This window comes from Phaethon lepturus, unplaced genomic scaffold, assembly GCF_000687285.1.
Source record: "Phaethon lepturus isolate BGI_N335 unplaced genomic scaffold, ASM68728v1 scaffold24458, whole genome shotgun sequence".
In the NCBI taxonomy this organism is placed as follows: Eukaryota; Metazoa; Chordata; class Aves; order Phaethontiformes; family Phaethontidae; genus Phaethon; species Phaethon lepturus.
In genome coordinates this window covers 20213-41633 of record NW_010560101.1, presented here as the reverse complement: position 1 = coordinate 41633, position 21421 = coordinate 20213, and the positions used below count along the sequence as shown (strand labels likewise).

The 21421-nt window shown below is 40.8% G+C and overlaps 1 protein-coding gene across 2 annotated transcripts; it reads right to left on the bottom strand.

Moving 5' to 3' along the window:
* Positions 1 to 257: 257 nt before the first annotated feature.
* Positions 258 to 19827, bottom strand: PRDM2 (PR domain containing 2, with ZNF domain). 2 transcript variants are annotated; one of them, XM_010293579.1, is made up of 3 exons: positions 19725 to 19827; positions 13669 to 18043; positions 258 to 366 (listed from the first exon to the last, which is right to left on the bottom strand). In XM_010293579.1, exons 1-3 carry the CDS (start codon positions 19741 to 19743, stop codon positions 258 to 260), a joined length of 4503 nt encoding a protein of 1500 aa, XP_010291881.1. In that variant the 5' UTR covers positions 19744 to 19827. The 2 variants fall into 2 exon arrangements, with proteins under 2 accessions (XP_010291881.1, XP_010291880.1); XM_010293578.1 differs by lacking the exon at positions 258 to 366 and adding an exon at positions 11585 to 11703 and having other exon boundaries at positions 19725 to 19743.
* Positions 19828 to 21421: the final 1594 nt, after the last annotated feature.

Genomic DNA, 21421 nt, shown 5'->3' with positions numbered 1-21421 from the left:
GTCGCTGGTGCTCGATGATTTAACGGCGAGGCCCCGTTTGTGGCACGGGGCACCGTGCCCTCCCCCTTCACGCCTGCTTTCTTACCAGTGACCGGTTACGACACGGGCAACGGCGCCGTGGGCTTTCCGAGCCCCGGCTAACGTCTGCGAGCGCTTCGCGCTCCTCGCCCACAGAAACACGGGACGGGTAAGCTCTGCGCGTCCCCCGCGGCGGCATTGCTGTACCTGGACGTACGCGGCTGGACCCGCGGAAGGGTCTATTCCTTGAAGAAGTGGGACGCGGCGCAGCTGGGTTTCCTGCAGTGCCTGGCGCTGGAGTTATGCGAAGAGGAGGAAGGACATCTAGAGGCCATGCGGAGTCTGTAACTGTACAAAGAGGCAGAAGAAACTCATATACACGCCTTAGGGTACCGGGGAAGAACAGCAGAGACATGCTTGAGGCCCTGCAGGGCCTTTAGTAAGTGGTGAGAAAAAAAAACCTTTACACTCCACCCACCCTGCAAGTACCGAGAGCCACTTCTGAAGGCAACAGGGTTTTTTTTTTGCCTTGCTCAGAAACTACCCCGTTAAGTTTAAGTAGGAAACAATGTCAACTGGAAGCAGCGTCCAGCCTCCCACCCAGCGTCCCAGTTAGAGACTCTCCAACTGGGACAGACGGACAAATCCAGAGTTATGTGAAAAAGAGTCACGGTCTATTTCTCACGACAGTCTATATCGGGTTTTAAAATACGTATTTACGGAAAAGGAATTTTACTTCACATAAGCACAATACCACATCTGGTCGTTTTTCCCAAGGTCAAAGTCCGCCGAATACTTTTGCCACTATAGCACTGGCACTGCTACTGTGCCTTTATTGCAGATGATACGTTATTTCACTTCAAATCTTAAACTAACTCCAAGAATACCGAAGTGAAAGTGAAAATCAGAGATTTTAACTGACGGTATTACACCTCTGTCAGCCGATTTCAAGAAGAAAGCCTGAAAACCTGAGTCAAAGCAAGGGAAATAGAAAGGCTGATGCCATATTCTGAACGTAAGGGTCTCAGCTCAAATGTATACCCAAGCTAATTTTCCTTACACTAAAAGATTAAAAAAAACACCCTATTTGTTTTTAAATTCGGCACCTTTTGCTATCTTGCACATACTTGTACCTCCTTGGTGCGTGCGGACGCACGTCTGCTCCCCCTCGCAGCTGCGCACCCCCACCCCTGTGGTAACGACACACCCACCTTGTATAGGCAACGTCTTCAAAGGTCTAACCAAACCCAGCTACTCATGTTCTTCCAAGGGAACATCTTTTGAAAAGTAACTTTATTACATAACAACGTGTCTAAGAATAGTTAAAAGTTAGGTTGCTCTCCAGGTAATTTTGAGAGTTCAACAGACACCCGTTAAAGGAGATTGCCATTATCGTTTGTCCTTAGATCCAGATTTTGCAGCGCAGCGTAACTGCAAGTTAGACATAAAGAAGTGCAAAATTTTCCATTACAACACAAAACCACAGAAATTTTTTAAAGCAAGCAATTCAATTATTTCCAAATTAAAATTTGTGGTTAAAATAGTCTGCCAAAGTTCTGTTATTGTTATATGTAAATCATACTCTCCAGCCTTTGTGAATTTAATACTGAAGCATTCATCTAGTGTGTAAGAATCAGAAAGTGGTAATGAGGAAGTCAACAAAAGCCAGATTTTGTTGTCCTGTATAAGGACTATTACCAAGGCAAACAGCAGAATATCCAAAATAAGTTTAGTTTGTTTGGCTTCGGTTCTTTACTATAACTAGAAAAGAGAAATTTTAAGTTTCTTCTTATTTAGAATGTTTCCATTTAAGTAATGTTTCATGTCAAACAATTAATTATGACTTGCAAAAGTTCTTCTATAATCAGTAACATCTGTGTGTTATTGCATGCAATGAGCCAATGCCTAGATCCTGTGGGAAACTTAAAAAAAAAAAAAAAAGCCCCAAATCTAAAAAGAGACAAAGTGTCTGAGAAAATCTGACCTGCATTTTCAAATGCACATCCCTCATCCCCCCAAAAAAACCAATATGCTAAAGGGATCTTTCATCCCCTGATTTCATCTAGCTTTAAAACTAACAGACCATGGGCTTATTATTCGGAAGTTGAGGATTAGAGGGGAAAAAACGGATTGTTCTTCTAGACAGAAACTGGAATTGAGTTCTTAACGGAGTTTTTATTATTGTCTTTCCATTCTGCTCGCAGTTAGCCAAGCCTTGAAAGCACGCGGCAAGGCACGGACCGCTCGCCGTGCCGCTCGGCACCGCGCCGACGTTTGCTCTGCCAACGCGGTTAGGAAACCCGTGCCCCGCTCCGTACCGGTGTGAAGCCGATTGATAACTCCTTTTTTTAACGAGCCTGTTTAAGAAATGCAGGGATGTCTGGATGCTCCAGGCGTAACCCCCTGGGTCTGCAAGGCAAGCGGACCTCAGGGGGGGCGGGGAGCCGAAATACCCCCATCGCACGCAGGAACGGTTCTCGAGAGCGCTATTTTTACCACTGTCGCTTTGCAGCTGCTTTCACCATCACCCGTGCCGGGGTAACTGGAGACAGGCAAAAGAAAAGGAATTCCCAGACACCCTGTGGCGACGCAGCCGGGCAATAAGGACTTTAGCGGAGGGGGCGAGGGGCTGCGCCCCAGCCCCATCAGGGCACCCTGCACAGCCCACATCCTGGGCCAAAGGACTGGCAGCGCAGCCCATGCTGCACCCAGCTCCGCCAAGTCCATTGTGTAGGAACAGTCCTACCTGGAAAAAGGAGGAAAAAAAAAAAAAAAAAAGAGGAAAGGCGTCGCATCAGAAAACATTACTATGCTTGCAAGCAACGGGGCACAGGACCCAACGTTAGGCAGCAGGAAGGACTCGCCTGCGCTAACTTTTCTGTGTCAACTAGGACTTCTAAATCGGGATAAACTGTTTTGGTAAATGTGCTCGCTATACCATAAATTAAAGCTAAGCCAAAAGTTAAACGATGCTTTTTGTTTTTTTCACTCGTAGGCAGGGCCTGACCCTTCCTCTCTCACCTGAGAGCACAGCCTAGCTAGAGAGGGGGACAGGGCGCTGCACTGGGCGAGACTCGCTACTATAAAAATATGCTAAGTCCCAGGTCTTACAGCCTTCCATCCTTGGATCTGAAAGCGTTTGGCGGTATGAGTCAGCACCATAATCCCCATTTTTCAGACGCAGAACCGAGCCAGGAGAAAGGCGATGTGCCGAGGTCACCCAGAAAACCTGCAGTAGAGCAGGGGCGGGAACAAAGGCAAAGGCTCCCCTAACACGCACCGCATCACTATTCCCCGAGTTAAGTTGTCTCCTGAATACTCAAGAAGTTTCACCTCATTTGCCCAAACCAAATTCCTACTCCCATACACCTTCCCAGGCCACCGAGCCTCGAAATGAGCAGCACACACAAGCCGGGCGGCTAGTGAAAAAGCCAGATCCTGGCACACACCCTTCCCTCAGAGGTTCTTAAAATACATTTGGTATTTTTAATGCAAATTACCTTGTCTTCTACCACACTTGTGCAATTAACATTCTTCCGAGCTGCTAGTTTGCTGCACTAGAAACGTCCCAGAAAAATAAGCCACGTCCCCTGTGGGAATGACGGCTGGAGCGATCCGATGTGGTTGCTGGTCACGCCAGTGAAGTTCAGTGACAAAGTCATCGCAGTACGCGATAAAACATCCGGGAGATTTAGGCTCTACAGCTTTACCTCAGCTAAAGTGTGTTTTTCTTGCAGGGCTTATACTTCTATGCTCCTCATCTCAATAAAACCCCATGCATATGGTCCGAAATTTCAGACACACACACTCTCCAACATACCTACCAATAGACATGCCAGGGACAAATTCTGTCAAAAGTGTACACTACTCTTAAATAAAACGCTGTCTAAGCTGACACAGACCAACTTCTAAAGTAATTGACTGCCTGAGAGGAAAAAAAAAAAAAAAAAAAAAGATAAAAGAGGTGTGGATGATTAAACCCAAATTCCCAGCTCTGCAGAATTAGGCTAGGTAATTTTACAGGCCAGAAGGCAAGCAAGGGGGGCCTGGGGCACGGATAAATATTTCTGGGCTTTTCTGCTCGCAGTGAAAACTAAACCAGCATGTTGCTAACCTAACTGGCACGTACTCTCTTGCACTAGCATATTGCTTAATGGGAAAGTAAATACACAAAAGGAGGACTTGGAAAAACACCAAGCGTCAATTACATGAACAATTTTTAAAATATTTTTTTTAATATTTAAAAGAAACAAAATATTTAGCAGGAGAAAAAGGTTTATGGATGGAATTTTCTTAAGGAGGATGTCTGTCTCTACTGCAGAAGAGTCCTGCCTCTGTGTACGAAAAATGGGGGAAGAGCAGAAAGCAAAAAAGGTCTCAACGTGCTGTACAACAGCTGTTCCAAGACTTATGTGCGTTTATTTATGAAAGCGGTAAAAAAAGCTGGAACACATCACGATTTTATCCTGCAATCATGTGACGCTAAAGGACAGAACATGAGTATTATGATTTTCCGGTCAAGCCTTTCAGGAATCTCAAGTGGAAAAGCCTGTTACCGAGATCCCTGCGCTCCCAGCTTTCAAGAGGATACACAGCACACTCTCCAGCCACGCCGGCTCAACGGCCTCAATGCCTTTACAGCAGCATCGCTCCCCCGCAAGAACTCCAAAATCGTCGTTTCACGCACGTGCTCTAGAGTTCAAGTTTCTTCACTGTTGACTTAGTTCCACCCCCAGCGAAATCCTGCTTTAGCCCACTATTAACTTCAGCGACGAACACCGAATCGACATCGACAACTGCTGGAAACAACAGCACACCATGCCTACAACTCACCCGGGGGACTACCCAAAATGAGCGTATCGGTGCCACTTTACTCGAACGTACCTAGATTTTCAAAAGCAGCTAGTGATGTGCAGTAGCCGCGCTGAAGGGATTCGGCACCGAAGACGGCTACTCGGCTCCTTCAGAAAATGAGTCTCCCTGTCGGTACTCCAAACTGAGCTCGCTCTAGTCTTTTAGTCACTTCAAGAAATCTTGGTCTAGGCCTATAAATGTAGATGAATGGTATCACATCAGCAATTCATCTTCCTGCCCTTCTAAAGAAGCGCAGAGCATTGTGCGAGCCAAAAGGTGAAGAACGTTGGATTAAAAATAGCAGTACTCAAATACATCTTCTACACCGTCGAGCAATCTAATCTGATAATTTCATAAAATTCGTATCTACTGAGTCGCATTCATGACGGAGAAAAAGAATGAGAAAACTATCACACATAGGGAAGACTGTAGTTGATTTTTATTTAGCTTTATACAGAAACGGTTACTCAAACGAGTTCAAAATGATTACGGAAGGCTAGCAGAACTAGTATGACCCTTCAGTCCTGCGCATCTCCTTGCATAAAAAAGAAACCACCGAAAGAAATATGCTTTCCACTTAAAAAGACAGAGGAGTTCAAGCATGTGCCATAACGCACGGGGAATACAACTTCAGTCCAACTCCAGCGACAGGGCAGTTGGAGCGTGCAACCCTTCGGCTCCGTTTCTCATCTTCCTACCTCCTTCCGCACCGCAACGGTTAGCGGAAAGCCCAGTACCTAAATGAAATGCTCAATAAATTCTGCCATCGAGTCACAGCCGGAACGTGACCAAGTGCTACCCGCACAAGAGAGCGAGTTTGCTCAGCCTGCCTGGCGCTTCCAAAGCCAATTCCTTCCACGAGCAGCACCAGCGCTCGCCGTTCAACACCCAACCGCAGCACGGAGAACGCACGGAGCTCTTCTCCGTTTCCACTCGCTGCCAAGCCTTCGAATGCCCTTCGCAGGTAGCACACCCTCTGCGTTCCCGACAAAATAATTTCCCTGGAAAAAAGTCCTCGCATTTACTTTACCGTGGGCATTTAACCTTGCTGAGTGGCATTGCCTGAGCTGCAGAAGGAACTGAGGCAGGCTCTCCTGAAAGAGGCCCAGATAGGAGATTCTTCTTCTTTTTTGACTGGCACAGGGCATTACGAGTGGTGCAAGTCCCGCTCTGCTGTTCATCTGCAAGGCAGCACACCTCCAGCACGAAATGCCACCTCGCACCACACGGACCGAATGCTGAGCCTGTACTTCTGAAAATGGAACATCACCCGCTGAGCAACCAAAGCCGTTTCTCACAACCCTTTGGCAGTTTCTGGGAGTATCGTCATCCAGAACATGACTCAGAGACCCCGTTTGGCTTGTGAAACATAAAAGCCTTACGAAAAATAAGCAGAGAGATATATACAAACAAAGTACGTGTTGCTGATTACTCTAATGTTCCACAAACCACTCCGGCTTTGAATAAATTAGGAAGCTGAAGCAGCTACCCATCTTTTAAGAAAAAGCCTCCCTCCAGCTTGATGCCTGCTCAAGCTTCCAGTTTCAGTGTTTTACTGCCTTGTACCTGGAAAAAAAACCCCAGCAGTTACTGCAACGCTCTTTTCAAATGCGTGCTTTTCAAAAGCGCACTCGCCCAAAAGCATTTTGAGAGACTTACTAAGAGAAGTGAACATGCAGGATCAGCAAAATGAGAAGGAAAAGCGATGAGGTGTGCATGGGAAGCAGGAGTCAGGGGTGACTCAACAGCAATAAGGCTTCCTCTTAACTAAGGAAGGGGTTTAAAAGTAGTTAGTGGCCGAAGAGACTGTGGTCCAGAGACAGAACAGGACTCTAACACGTCCCGTTCCTTTCCGAGTTCTGCCAGTGACCTCGTATTAGACACTGGATGCTTTACACCACCGGCTTCCTTTCCCGCTCTCGGTCTACTAATTTAGATTTTAAACACTTGGGTGGGGACCCTTGCCTGACTGTAAGTGATGAGCACAAAGTAGCACCAATGTCAGCTACAGTCTGAGTGTTACCTCGGTATTGATTTCACTCAAAAAATACCTACACTTAAATTGCAAAGTTAAGATCCCAAAGCAAGCTTTGGAAATGACATCAAGTCACTCATATGTGTGGAATAAAGATCCGTCTTTAATAACACTAACTTTTCCTTGTTCCATTTGGTGGGTAAAATGGACCGTTAACTGTACACTTAATACATCATGCCTTTCTTAGAGCGTTTTACTTGCATCTTGCTCTGAAATAGAATTACTTCCCTCCCCTTCCCACTCCTCCAAAAAATACTGCAAGGGCCTACACACAGCAGCTCTTTAGTGGAAGAGGGTATCAGCTCTACCCTATGAATTACATTACATGGGTTCTACTGAAAAAACACAGCATGCAGGTATATAATTAAAATGCATCACACAGCATACATAAACAGGAAAACAAACATGGGGGTTTTTACTGCAATTTGAGCACCAGCTTTGTCGAAATCTCTTGACCATTTCAATATATACTTTATTCCCAAGTGTTTTCTAAAGCATCTCTTCTGAGTAGCCTTTAGCTCTCAGTTCACTAAATATTTGATATCTGCCCGTCCATGAAGTTTAGATAAAGCAATCTGCTTTAAAAATTAATTCAAATTATTGTGGCTGTGTAGATGAAGCTTTACAGAGTTCCCATTAAACTTCCGTAAGATTTGTGCGTCCAACTGTTGAGTGCTTTTCATAACTCCAGCTACGGCTTAAAAACACCAAGGTATTAATTCTACAAGAAATATTAATATTCTATTTTTAAATACAGCATAGGGGTGACCCAAAATCAGCTTTGTCTACATTGGTATCAAAGTATCTTCAGTTACTACTACGAAATTTCATGCTAGTCCCAAGAGTTTCTTCCCAATTCTTTACTAGTTTAATTAAATAGAAGATGTGGAAGTTTACCTCTTTTTCATAATTCACTTACCACAAAAGCTCAGATGTGAAACAGCATGCACTTCTTGTTCAGAATCTATCCTTTAGCTCATTTTCATCACGAATAGAAGAATAGTATCATGTGGCTCATGTAGATCACACATTCAGTAAATAAAAGCTAGAACTAGTACGGAAGGTCTTCCAAGTTCTCTTTTTAAGGTCATTCACAAGCTACTTGTCTGTCACAGGTTCTCACTTGCAACTCAGCTTCTTAGCTGAACTTGACTCCGGTAAAAGCTGGAACTGACCCCATGATTTTGAAACTGAAGCCATAAACCTCAGTAAGTGAAGGGAGTGCTATTCGTGTCTACATTTGAACTTGAAAATTCACACATCAACCTGCCAGGATCTAGTTTTCTATGACACCTCCCTAAAGCAAGTCACCAGCAAATAAACTAGGACACTTTAAATAAAAAGCTTACAATACAAAACGCCAACAAAACATAGCACCAGAAATAACACTAGTCTTAATCAGCCCCAGGTAGCTTACACAAAGGGTCGGGAGCTTGCAGAGCAAGACAGGAAACACCATATGTGGGGGCCTGGCTGCATCGCCCGGACTGTCTCGTAACGCCGAGGCTTGAACACATTTAAGACACAAGTTGGTTTTAACTCCTCCCAGCAAACTGGATAATGGGGGGGAAAGGTAAACACAATGTGTCAGATCTCCCATCTCCATACACACTTCAGCATTACTGTTTTTATTAAACTGACACTGCATTTGATCTTGACCAGCATGTCAGTTAGTCTCTGTAAACAGGACAAGTTTAATTGTTTTCATTGCCTGTTTGGATGCATTTCAAGAAACGTCAGCACTTTGTGAGCATCATTACAGCTTTATTGTTGCATTCAGATCATAAAGAGGCAGTTATAAAAGCCACAGAAATTCAATTATGCAGATGAGATGCAGTAGTAACTACAAAAACTGTATGATGATCAGCCCTCAGCTTGGAATGCAAACCTCCATCATAGAGCACTCCGCTTGAGAACTGGTGTGTATGAACGCGTGTGAACCATCTCAGGGTGGCAACATCCTTGGGACACAAAAGGATTTAATACCACAGCAGAGAAACAGTAAAGACAACGGCAACAGGATTTCTGCCATAATATTAAGGAACGAGGGAAGGAAGCTGGTTTATTTATGATCAGTTCACTGCTAGACATCTCTAATAAAACCCTACAAGGTGATCAAAACACCAAGACTGCAGTAAGACCAAGCACCAACAGGTAATTCAGTTGTCAGTAACAGACGAAAGATGTGAAAAGGATAGATTTATGTCCCACCCTCAGTAACTTCAAAACTATGGGAGAGTTTTTACCTTTTTTCCCCCATGTTTCCTAATTCTTATAAAATAGCCAAATACAACTATGGGTATGCAAAACAAAATGTTTCCTCTTAGGCAAATAGAGTAAAATCTAATCTCTACTAAAAACCTTCACTGGGGCTGTCCTACCACCGAATTGATACAACCGCTGCTCTAAGACAGACTAAGAATTCACCCCTATAATTGTGATGCAACTACCGAGCTGCAGTGTGTATTATCACAATGCACATGTGCCTGCAAAAACACTCCGTGAACAATGCCAGAACTGCATTTACTCTACCGCTCCTTCTCCATCGGTTAAAATTCAGAGAAAACTTTGTTATGGGGAGGATAACATGCTCAAGGAAAGACATATCACATGAGAAAAATAAACAGGGAGTTCTTGCTGAAGAATCTCACTCAAACAGAAGTATTAATGTGAACAGACAACTACATAAAAATATTAACTTACTACTGGATTAGGAGTGATTATCCTAAGAAATGGGCTACTGTAATACTGTTAGTCTTAAGGATGTTACGTTATCCCATCCGACTGCCACACTAATATGGACACAGATGCTTCCAGCTCCGCTGCACGAGGCAGAATGCACATCTTGGTGGTGGAATGCACCATTCCAAAATTCTCAAGAGCCAAACCTCTTTACGTGTATTTTTTCAATTAAACTAATTTCACAAGTTTAAAGCATATAAAAATAGAACAATACCAGAAAAAGTTGAAACGGTGTGTGTAATTTTAATTAGAACAGTTTAAATTTATTAACTGTGTCCACCCTTAAAGAACAAACATCTAAGACTAACTCAGAAGTGTCAAATTAGTATAAATTTGTTTCAGCGAAGTGGGTGTAGACAACTAAAGGATGCAAGCATGCTTAATTCCTTCTAGATGTACATTGTTTCATTTTTTCCTGGTACATCTGGTTTCCATACAAAAGGCAAGTTTCCCACAAGTTTTTAAAAAGTTTACTTTATTGGTTACAGTCTTATAAAATGTGTCATGATAGTTCCATCTAGCTGGCCATTAAGTGCTTGCAACACCACAGAGACCCTTTAATACATCTGCAACTTCACATGATGTACTGCATGCCAGAGGAGAAAAACCCCTTTTCAGTTGCTTACCTGCATTTACAGTATCTTCAGCAAGGCTACAACGTTCAAAAGCAATGACAACCCCACTTTTATGTCAGATTGTAATTTTTAATGTTTTCATTAGAATATTCTTTATATCACTCTCCAATAAAAGAAACAATATAACTAACAGCATACTTTAATACAGGAACATGCTCCAAGATTAACAACCCAAAATGAAACCAAAATGAAATTAATGTAAAATGTAAATCACATATAGTACAATTGAAGTGTCCAAAACAATTTAAATAATTTTAAATATTTTTATTTTTTAAACTTGCTACAAATGCTTTATACAATATTTCAACATAAAGTCCCCATAACAGAAATGTAACAAAATGGGAATGATAGTGAAAGTGAAAGTTAAAGTGGCACAAATTCACCAAACAAGTATTAAACTACAAATTTTAAGAGGTAGATTACTTTTTAAGTCAAGAACAAAAAATAAAAGGGGTGGCTGTATAAAGAAACTAGTCACTTTCCATCGATTCTGCCATTAATCTTGAAAGCTATATGAACACATGACAAACTGTATTTCCATAAAAAGCTGTTATGAACAACAGACCAATTTGTTGTCTTAAGTTATTAGATAGAGGTGTACAACTTTTTAGAGTAATTATATATTTAACTTTCAAAATATACAGGTATGTAGTCCTGGTCTAGGCTTCTTAGCGATAAAAAGATACACTGCATTCATTATATATATGGTATTCAAAACAGATATCGGTATTTCATTGCTATATAAAGTTTCATTTCAATGTATAAATAGGAATTTGGAAAATCCATAAAACATCCAAATCAGGCTTTTTTCCCATTGTATGCTGGACATCTAAAGGACTCAGAAAGCGAGGAGAAGGCAGGAAGGAAAGGAAATTCTGCTGTGCTAGGTTGGCCTTCAATTAAACACAAGGCTTTAAAAGACTTAATACATGATAAAAATACTTTGAGTGCAGCAACATTTATTGTCCCTGAATCTACACTGAATTACTGACAAAACTAAGGAACCTGCTTTGCCAAGTATACAGCTGAACTGCCTGTATGCTGCTCATGAAGGTACGGACAAAACCAGGTTCTAAGCAAACACAAGAGCAAAAGATTTGGTTTAGTTAATCCCACTATTTCTTTTGAAGGTTTCATGTGGCTTTTGTTTTGTTTTTAATAGTACCCTTCTCTTTTATCTGAATCATCCTGTAGCCCAGCATGTGTGTCAGGCACGAAATAAGAAAATCTATGCCTGACACTGAATATTAGCAAGAAGCCTGCAGGCAATTTTATGATTGAGAGTCAGCTTCAGCTGGTTTCGCAAGCTTGGTGGATTTCACATCCATTGTCGTAGTGCTTATCCTAAGTTGAGCATGCAACAGCTCTACCATGTCATTAAGGGATTTTTTTTGTTTGTTTTGTTTTTACAGGAGATTCCTAGAAAATAAAGAACAGAAACTGAAGATAAATGACAAAACAAACTATTTGTGAACGGAGTATGTTTACACAGAAAAACTGAAAGGTGAAAAACAAATTTGGAGACAAATATTACATGAAGCAAGTCTTGAAAAAAATATTCAGAATTAAGAATTGGGGGGGGGGGGGGGGGGGAAAAAAAGGGGGGAAAACAACCACAACAGTCCTACATCGAGTAGAATCAAAATTAGCCTGTGCTGACATTAGTGGATGAAGGCAAAAAATTTCTTCACACTATATACTTGAAATAAAAAAAGTTGACTAGACAATCTAGATTTATGAACATTATTTCAGAAACAAAAAGCAAGAATTCTTCTAGCATAACTATTCATTAAACCAGTAAAGACTGCAAGCTGCCAAAGTAAACTAACAGTATTTCAGACAGTCAAGGAAATCTTACCCCTAGGTAAATTGTTATTTACCCCAAATACCATTAAAACAATTTCCATATGCACAGATTTCCAAGTACTCGGTTATTTTGCTTAGGGTCAAATGATTAATTTAGATGGAAAGATGTGTCATTCTGGCTCCAAATTCTACTGATCTGTTCTGGCATCACATAAAATACAGTTTCACACATAACACTGAGACAGCAGCTGATGAGAATTAACTGACATGAAGATGTTTGTGTCCCAAGAGAACAGCCCTGGTAGACACTTCTTGTTCCTTAAAGGCATTTTTTATATCACTAGTCTCCAAGTTCCAGTAACATTTTTCCCCTTCAACACATTCTAATTTGGGTATTGACTATTTTAAGTCAAATTCCCCTCTAGCTCTCTGAAATAATTATTGAATCTTTACTTTACAAAGTATTTCCTCAAAATTTGCACCTAGGAGGTCTTCACCGTAAAACACACAAGCTGCAAACAATTTGGATTTTGACACTTCATGACAAATTCTGCCAGGGGACACTTGTTCCGAAGGAAGCTGCCAGTTCCTCCCCCTCCTCCACTACCGATTTACTTTCATTTTAAAAAAATGTACCTCCTTCAGCCATAAATCTGGTGTTAATCACAGCCACGCACTGCAATTAGCAAAATCAAAAGAACTCTTAATTACCACTGAGCTTTGTGAAAGTTACTTGATAAATCAGATGCCTATTTCCAAGAATAACAGGGCAGGAAGATGCTAATAAAAGTTAAAAACAGTTTGCAAAATATCCTATTGATTCGAGAGACTACATGAAGATTTAAGTCCGGACTCAGGCACGTAGATTAAGATTTTATTCATTTATTTAAGTATTACCCTTTCTTGTGATTAAAATGTTTCTTCTCAAAAAGACACAGAACTTATAAAATTTGTTTATACTGAAACATAAAGAGTGCGATACTTCTAACAAATTTACATGTTCGTTTAACTTTTCTTACATGTCTATTTCCCTTATATTAAGTATTTAATGATCTGACTCAATTAGTATGCACATACATTTTTGAAGTATTTGGTCATGAGGTTTTTTATTATATAGATATATATGATATGCAGAGAATGCTTTTTATTAAAAACCAACAATGCAAGTTATTTTAGCGAGTAAAAAAAATGCAGTCGAACTGTCATAAACTAAATCTAGAATGATTTTGGGCCACCATACATCTTAGATAGCAAATACAAGGTCATTGCCTCCAATCACATTAAGTTTAATGACGTTAAGTTTATTTGAACTCAGGCACTGACATTTTTTTCCAGAGTTTTCAATTCAGTTTATAAAGTCATTCTCTATACAAACTATGCATTATTTCAGGACAACATGACAAAATGCATCAAGTATGTACACCATACCTCAGCATGACTGAGCTACTTAACCGTGTTTCACGAAATACAACCTTTTTTTTTTATTTAAGCATGAGAAACTCAAAAAAGACCAAGAAAATTGGCAAAACAGCGAGCAACGTGTTCCTGTGTTGTTTCAACTTCAAATTAAACGCTTACCTGAAATCTTTTAGTTCTTGCTTTGTACTGCTTTCATCTCTTTTGTTTTCTGCTGCCTCTGCATTTGCCGCCTGCTGTAGGCTTCGTGTAATAGGTCCTCCAATCCTCTCTCTAGATTTTACAGTGAATCTGTCTGCCTTTTTCTTATTTGCCACGGCAGACTTACTTGGCAAAACAGCTTTGTTATTCCTTTGTATTCTGACGTGCAATTTCCGAGACGCTTTGCTTGAGATTCCAGAAGAATTGTTCTTAGCGACCACCTTAGTTTTTTTCCCATCAACATGGGACATTTTGGACACTCTTACAGGACTAGAGTTCCTCAATGATGAAGATGAATTTGGCTTTTTAGATCGAATGGGAGGTACAAATTTAACATTTTGTTTTGATTTGAAGGAAGCAGAGGCAAGCTGGATTTGTGCAGGTCCTGAGGTTCGTGCTCTTGTCTTGCCCAAGTGAGGCTGCATGCTTTGCATTTTGATTTCTGCATCCGCTGTTCGCCTACGCTGGTTGTTGCCTTTTTCACTGCTTGCAGGTGAAGAAGAACTTGCACTTTTTTTTGAAGAATTCTTTTTAGAGGAGGGAGAGATGGGTTTTTTGGGACAGCTATATGACGCGTGTTTATTCAGACTGCCAATGTAAGTAAACTCTCTACTGCAGTAGGGGCAGATGTGAGAGTCTGACTCGGATGGATTACTTTTCAGTTCTGCCTTCTGCTGGGCGGATTTCTTTTTTTGCAAGATAGCTTTCTGGACAAGCTGGTTTTTCTTTTTCAATGCACTTATTTTTAGTTTATTTGAGGACATTTTGCTAATCTCAACATTGAAATTAAGTCTTTTAGGCTGACCCATTCGTCTGAAGGCATTCTTTCCAGGGCCAGCTATAACCACCATGCCATTCCTAGGCTGCACCGTCTGTTTCAGTGGTACTGGATTTTTTTTAGGTGTGTATCTCTTTTTATCACTGGCAGATGCACAGGCCAAGATGTGTTTGTGTAACTCAGGCATGTTATCAACACTCTTCCCACATTTTGTGCATCGAATGGCAGTAGTAAAAGTCTGTGGAATATTGTGGGTAGTGAAGTTCGTTGCAGTAACTCCAATACCCATAGGATTACGATGGTGATACTGAAATGGAGGTGGTTTAAAGCTCGGGTAGTGTTGATTGAGGCCCATACGAACATCTGGATCTTTAGATTTTACTCCAGATGCCATTATTTTTATAGTAGTATAAAGCTCTTCAGAGGAATCATTTAGATCTTCATCCTCCTCCTCCTCTTTAGAAGGTTCCAAAGGTTCTGGCAGGCTCTGCATATGCTCCACGTTCGCCTTACTGGGGTCAGTAAAATTCTGGGGTCTCAGAGTCCCACTTTCAAACTCATGATGTGTGCACTCTTTGTCTGGATGGAGATCCCGCTGATGCTGTTGCAAATTGCACAAAAAAGCAAATTCCTTTTTACAGACCGAGCAAACAAAGATATTTCCTACTCCATGAAGCAGAAAGCGATGTTCCGACAAGTCTGTTTTATCCCTAAAAAGCTGTACACAGAATTCACATTTGAAGGGCCATTCTTCAGCATGAATGGATAAATGCTTCGTTAGGTCTTTAATAGAAATAAAAGGTGATTCACAGACATTGCACACAAAGCTTTTATTGAATGTTTCCTGCACTACTCCCGATTCACTTGAAGTATGAGGATCTTCTCTTGCTTTCTGTTGTTCATTTTCAGCTTCTTCCTGTTTTATTATTGGGAGAGTATTTTCAAGATTATCCGCAGAGGAAACAACAGAAGAAACTACAGAAAGAGGAGGTGGAGACGGAGATGATGAAGATGAAGATGAGGAGAAAGAGGAAGAAGAGGAGGAGGAAGATGAGGAAGAGAGTGTAGGAGGACCAGGTGAAGCAGCAGAAATAAGAGGTTCAACAGAAGGAACTGGAGACGGAGAAGGAGAAACCGTAGGTGAAAGAACTGGTAGTGGGGACTGCGTAGTAGTGTTAGAAAGTGGCGATGGGCAAGAAGAAGTGTTAGTGGCACTGGCAGAGACATCTGGAATTGATAACGGCATTGTTGGAAGAAGGGGAGGAGGTGATGTAGCAACTGTTAACACAGGCGGGCAGGGCGGTGGGGAAGAAGGATTGGTTGGTGTTAACAAAGGAGGCAGCTGGCACATGGAAGGTACAGCAGATGCCTGTGGCACAGGGGAAACAGAGGAACTAAGGGGCTGAGTGTCAACAGAAGATGATGCAGATGGACTGGGATCCATGTCAGGTTCTGCCTGAGGCTCCAGGGCTTTGCTTGGGCTCGCGCTCCTGTTTACACTGAGTGTGCTGTCTGTGGCTGCATCCGTTCCATTATACTCGTTCAGCAGAACCTTCTGTAACATGCAAGTGGTTGGTTTCTTCTTTTTAACACCACTACAGGTTGGCTGTATGGAATTTTCTTTATATTCCCTAATTTCAGCATCACTGCAAGGCTTCTTATGCACACTTAAATCTAAAACAGATTCCCAGGGAACCTGATTCTTATTTTTGACATCAGACCTTTGTTTCACACCACTAGATAAATCCAGTGGCTGCTGGTTGCACACATTGCCAAAAGTCGGAGCTGCTGTCCAGTCCTTTGATATTTTATAGTCTTCAAAGCAAAGAGTGCTCAAAGTCTCTCTTTCCTCCCTTCCAGTCAAGCTCCAAGCAGGTGAGTTGCTGTGGCTTTCTAACTTTGGCATTTTTGAACTCCGAATATTATCATTCCACACACTTTTTCCCTCACCTGATTTGACAAAGTCCCGAAGTACTGGACTGTGCTGTGGAGAACTGGGAGGAGAGCTGGTCCTTCTTTTAAATCTGCTGGATACTGGAGGCAAAATAGGCGACGATGTAACAGAAGGTCCTAGTTTAGGGATTTCACTTGACGGAGTTACTTTCTTACTGTCCTGTGTCTGAAGAAGCTGTTTTAATTTTGATGACAAATAAACACCTTTTTCTTTATGAAAAGGTAAGCTTTCTGTTGAAATGCTAAGAGGAAGATTTAAAGAGCTAGTAGGAGTTATAGGTTCTGGGTCTACTTCAGTTTTTATTTTTGGTACAAGAGGAGGGCTGGCAGTTCTCCTCTTTTTGGATTCATTGCTCCCACTGCTAGAGGGTTCCTTGGGAGGTTCATTCACATGCGTTTGTGTAACCTTTAAATTTGAGGAGATTTCCACTGTGACTGGACTGATTATACAATTCAGTCCGTACAAGTCTGCAGAGTTGGACTCCATCTGAATCACATCACAATTGCTAGTACTGCTGTTGGACTGAATTTTACCATCAATATAATAATTTAAATTTTCAGAGATATTGCTGGAGATATCCATAATATAGACGTCATCTACTTCACCCTCCTCTTCTATTTCTGTACTTGCTATATATACACTCTGGACTGGTGGGGCCTGCTCTGTCTGAAGCGGCGGCTCTTCAGTAAAGAATCCTTTTCTTCTGACACCTTTGGGAATAAGATGACGCTCATGAACCCTACGTTGATGCCTCCGCATGTTGGTGTGAGTTCCAAAAACCTTTTTGCAGTATTTGCATGGATGCAATTCTTTGGGCTCCTTGTTTTCCTCAGCAAAAGCAGAGTTTGACATTTCTTGGGAAACTTTCTCAGACTCCAAGACAACAGAGTCTTGCACAAGACTAGAAACATTCAGATCATCTTTAAGACCATCATCCACAACTACCTGGTTATCAGCAACATTATCCAAGTGTTGTGATGACGTTAGTGTTAAGAACGGTTTCCTTTTTGGCCCTGCCTCATGGCGTCGCTCATGTCTTCGCCTGTTAATTTGAGTACCAAAGGCTTTCCCACAATAGCGACACTTGAAAGCATGGTTAACAGTAGATATATGGATGTGCATGTGACGTTCAAGTCCTTGCTTTGTTGTAAACTTCCTCTCACAATGTTGACAGGGGAACGTGAATGTTTCCTGAACATCACCATTGGACTCTCCTCTCACTTTTGGAATTTTCACAACAAGTTTTTTCTTTGGAGAGCTTTCTGGAGAGTCTTCTGATGTACTCTTTTGCTCTTCCATAGAATCTAACTTTTCTTCACAGATCAAAGGCATCTCAGCATTTTCTTTAGGCATAATGGTATCTTCTATCTCCTCTTCATCATCCTCCTCTTCATCATCCTCCTCTTCATCATCATCTAAATCATCTGATGCAAAGTTTATTACTTCTCCTTGTTTGTCTTCAGTCACCATTTGTGGTTCACTGGTAGGACTGGGGATCATCAGCTTTGGAAGTACATCTTGATTTACCATTTCCTGAATCACAGCTGTTTGTTCCAGGGACAGTACGGCAGAAACAGAAGGAATTTCATCTTCCTCTTTATGACCTGGTACACAAAGTATGAAAAGGAAAGCATGAGACACTTTCACCTAACACTTTAAAGTATGCTACATCTCTCTTCTATCTTTTCCTGTAACACAACATATCCAACATTTATTACCTGACACAATACCACTACTACTCACTGTTGCAATTCAGTACTAGAAAGTAAAACTGTATTCAGAAACTTCCTTTCTGGAACTTCAGCAAAAGGTAGGCGACTGCCTATACTTAACAGAGAATCTTTGGATTAAACATTGTGGCCAAAAAACCCAAAACAGCCTCAAGAGTACCAGAACATTTCACGGTAGACTTCAGAACATTTCAAGAAACCTCCAAAAAACTTTCACAGACTTTTCTTAGAGCAAGTTAAGTGTCAGGGAAGTACTGCAATATGTATACATAAAGTATACATAAAGTATACATAAAGTATACATAAAGTATACATAAAGTATACATAAAGTATACATAAAGTATACATAAAGTATACATAAAGTATACATAAAGTATACATAAAGTATACATAAAGTATACATAAAGTATACATAGTAGCCTTTGACCATTTTCCCCAAATTATTAACAATAAACCAATCTGGATTTGTACTGTAATGCATAGCAAGGTATACCTTGTACCTGGCAAAGTACCTTCCATTTTTTGTACCACATTTTCTATTAACCATTGTCTGAATGGCTATTTCCTACACTTCTGAATCACAGCCTGCATGCATCTCATTTATTGGAGTGGATGGATCCTTTATTCACACCTCCACATACTAGTTTTACCTATCTGCTGTCAGATATATCCATTGCTGAAGAAAGAAACTTTGCTGCCAATTCATACAACGTTGCATAAGCGGTTACACGAGTAGAGCAAGAAGTTGCTCTCCATTCCCTAGCTGGGGCCTAAGATGGCTGGAACAGTGGTGCACGTGTTGTGCAAGCAGAAGGGACAACAGAGTGAAGGAATGGAAGAGTTATGGATCCAAAGAATCACAGAATCACTTTGGTCGGAAATAGACCTTTAAGGTCATCGAGTCCACCCGTAAACCTAACACTGCCAAGTCCACCACTAAACTGTGTCCCTAGAAGTTCAAGAAAAGCAGCTTGAAAGAAATCAGTACCTATACAGAGCTTTAAACATGACCAGTGACACCCACAGCAGTGGCAAGTTTTACATTCTTGTAAAACAGACAAAAAACTACGTACTTCAAGTGCCTTTCAGGCATTTTTACACACATATGATGTGAAAAAAGCCAAGCCAGTTTATAAACACCCTTTGCAGATAATCTTTAGGACAAACAGCATGCTTAGCTAGTCGGTGCATTCATACTGTGTTTTTTTCTGCCCTTGACACTGACTTCTGTTAAATAGCAATAAATAATGATGGTATAACTAAGCCCCAAAGACATTATTTTACAATAAGGACTTCTCTCTACTCTTCCATTCTAAGGATTCTGGATTTACATCTAAATTTTACAGTACATTAGTTTGTCCTGTTGCCAGAGTTGCCTGTTTAGTGACATACTTCTAATATCCAATTTCCTTACTAAAAAAAGTTCGGGCAAACAATATACACATGTTCATTTTGCTACACTAACATAACATGCTAACATACTAAACATGACAAAAAGTGTGCTTTGATTCAACAAGATAGCTAGAAGGAAAAAATAAGATACTTGAGAACTCACCCTCTTTAGAATCCCTCATATCTGCAGAAGTAGAATCCAAATCAGCCTTTTTCTGTTTTGTATCCGCTGCCTTCTTTCCCTTGTTTTTACCTTCCTGAGTCTTTTTCTTTCCTGGGGGAAAAAAACCCCAACATTTATTATTCCTGTTCAACAATTTTTATGTTTCATATTTGAGCCGCAGAATCAAAACACCCAGGTTTGGACTATAACACACTTCTGTAGAAACTCTGTTTTCGCAAAGAATACAAATGACAGATCAGTAAAAAGGACAGCATTCAGATAAAGCAGTAAGTCTCTAGAGCCCAGAAGAAATTAAAAGTGAAGATAACAATGAATTTCTAAAAAATTAAGACTCCAAAATACTATTAATCTTTAATGTTAATTGGAAGACCTTATTGAAGTAGAAACCCATAGAGGCTTTGCTACATGTACGAGCCAAGTAATAACTTCAAGAGCATTATAGTAAAAGCAATGAAGTAAAAACATAATGAGAAGACCAAAAGCAGCATGATCTTGACCAACAAGGCAAAGACAGTAAAATCAAATTAGATGGAGCTGGGTAACAGTAAGATATAAAGGTATCTCATCGTGTCCACTCACACAAACAAGATTGCTAATGCTTTCTGTTAGCGAAATTAAGCAGCATGTAATTGTTGCACAGGATGATGAGCACAATGAAGATCAGGGCAATATGGCATTATGCCAAGACCTAATCAGTGACGCAAGATGTAAAGACATTGACAACTTCATTTACCAACGCACTAGAAAGTTATACTTCTAATTTTTTTTTCATTAATCTTTAAAAATTCAGTCCTATAATATGTAAGAATTACAATAAGGACTGTGTAATCCAAATGAAACTTTGAAGTCTTCCAATTCAATTCATCGCAAAGACCGTATTGTCCATACAGAATGGTTACTTCACACACAACACTGCGGTTGAGACACCAGTCTCCTCCAAAACATCACACTTCTACACACCACCTTTTAGGAACGAGAATTGTCCAGAAGCAGCAATCCAAATTTCTCCCTTTGCTCCCTTCTAAACACACAAAATGCTACTTTTTAACGCACCGACCCTTCCCTCTTAACTAGAGGCGTGCATCATAGCCCTAAATCCATTTCTTATTTAGAAGCACATTCTTCCAACTCACAATCCTGTCAACAAGTTCCTCCTTTTTTCCTCAAAAATATTTTTCACATCTTGAGCCAAGAAATCGAAACGCCTTTTAAAAAATGTTCCTCTATTCAAACTGAAAATTTCCAAGTATGCACCCCCCCCTCCAATAGAACAGATCAGAGACAGGTCAGCTTTAAAAAGTAATGCTTGTTTTTAGTTGAACATTCTGCTCTATCTAAATAATTGTCTTATTTCCTCCAAAGGAACTTAGATTTCACAGGCTCTCCCCAGATCCCAGTGTGTTTCAGTTTCATGTATGTACATGTAATGATCTCCCCACCCCCCACCCCTCATTCCACTTTAACAGTTTTTAGTTTGAGAAACTGGCAATACAGTCACTCAGAATTAATTTTTCCACCTTTGGAAAATACATATGCACCACTCTGGAAACGAAATAGCAATTACCTCATAATATCCTCAAATATTGTAACAATCCCTGTGTCTAAGCCTGTCATAATGAACCAGCACTGGTTTATCTGACAACACAATATTCAATTGTATTTTATACCAAACATCT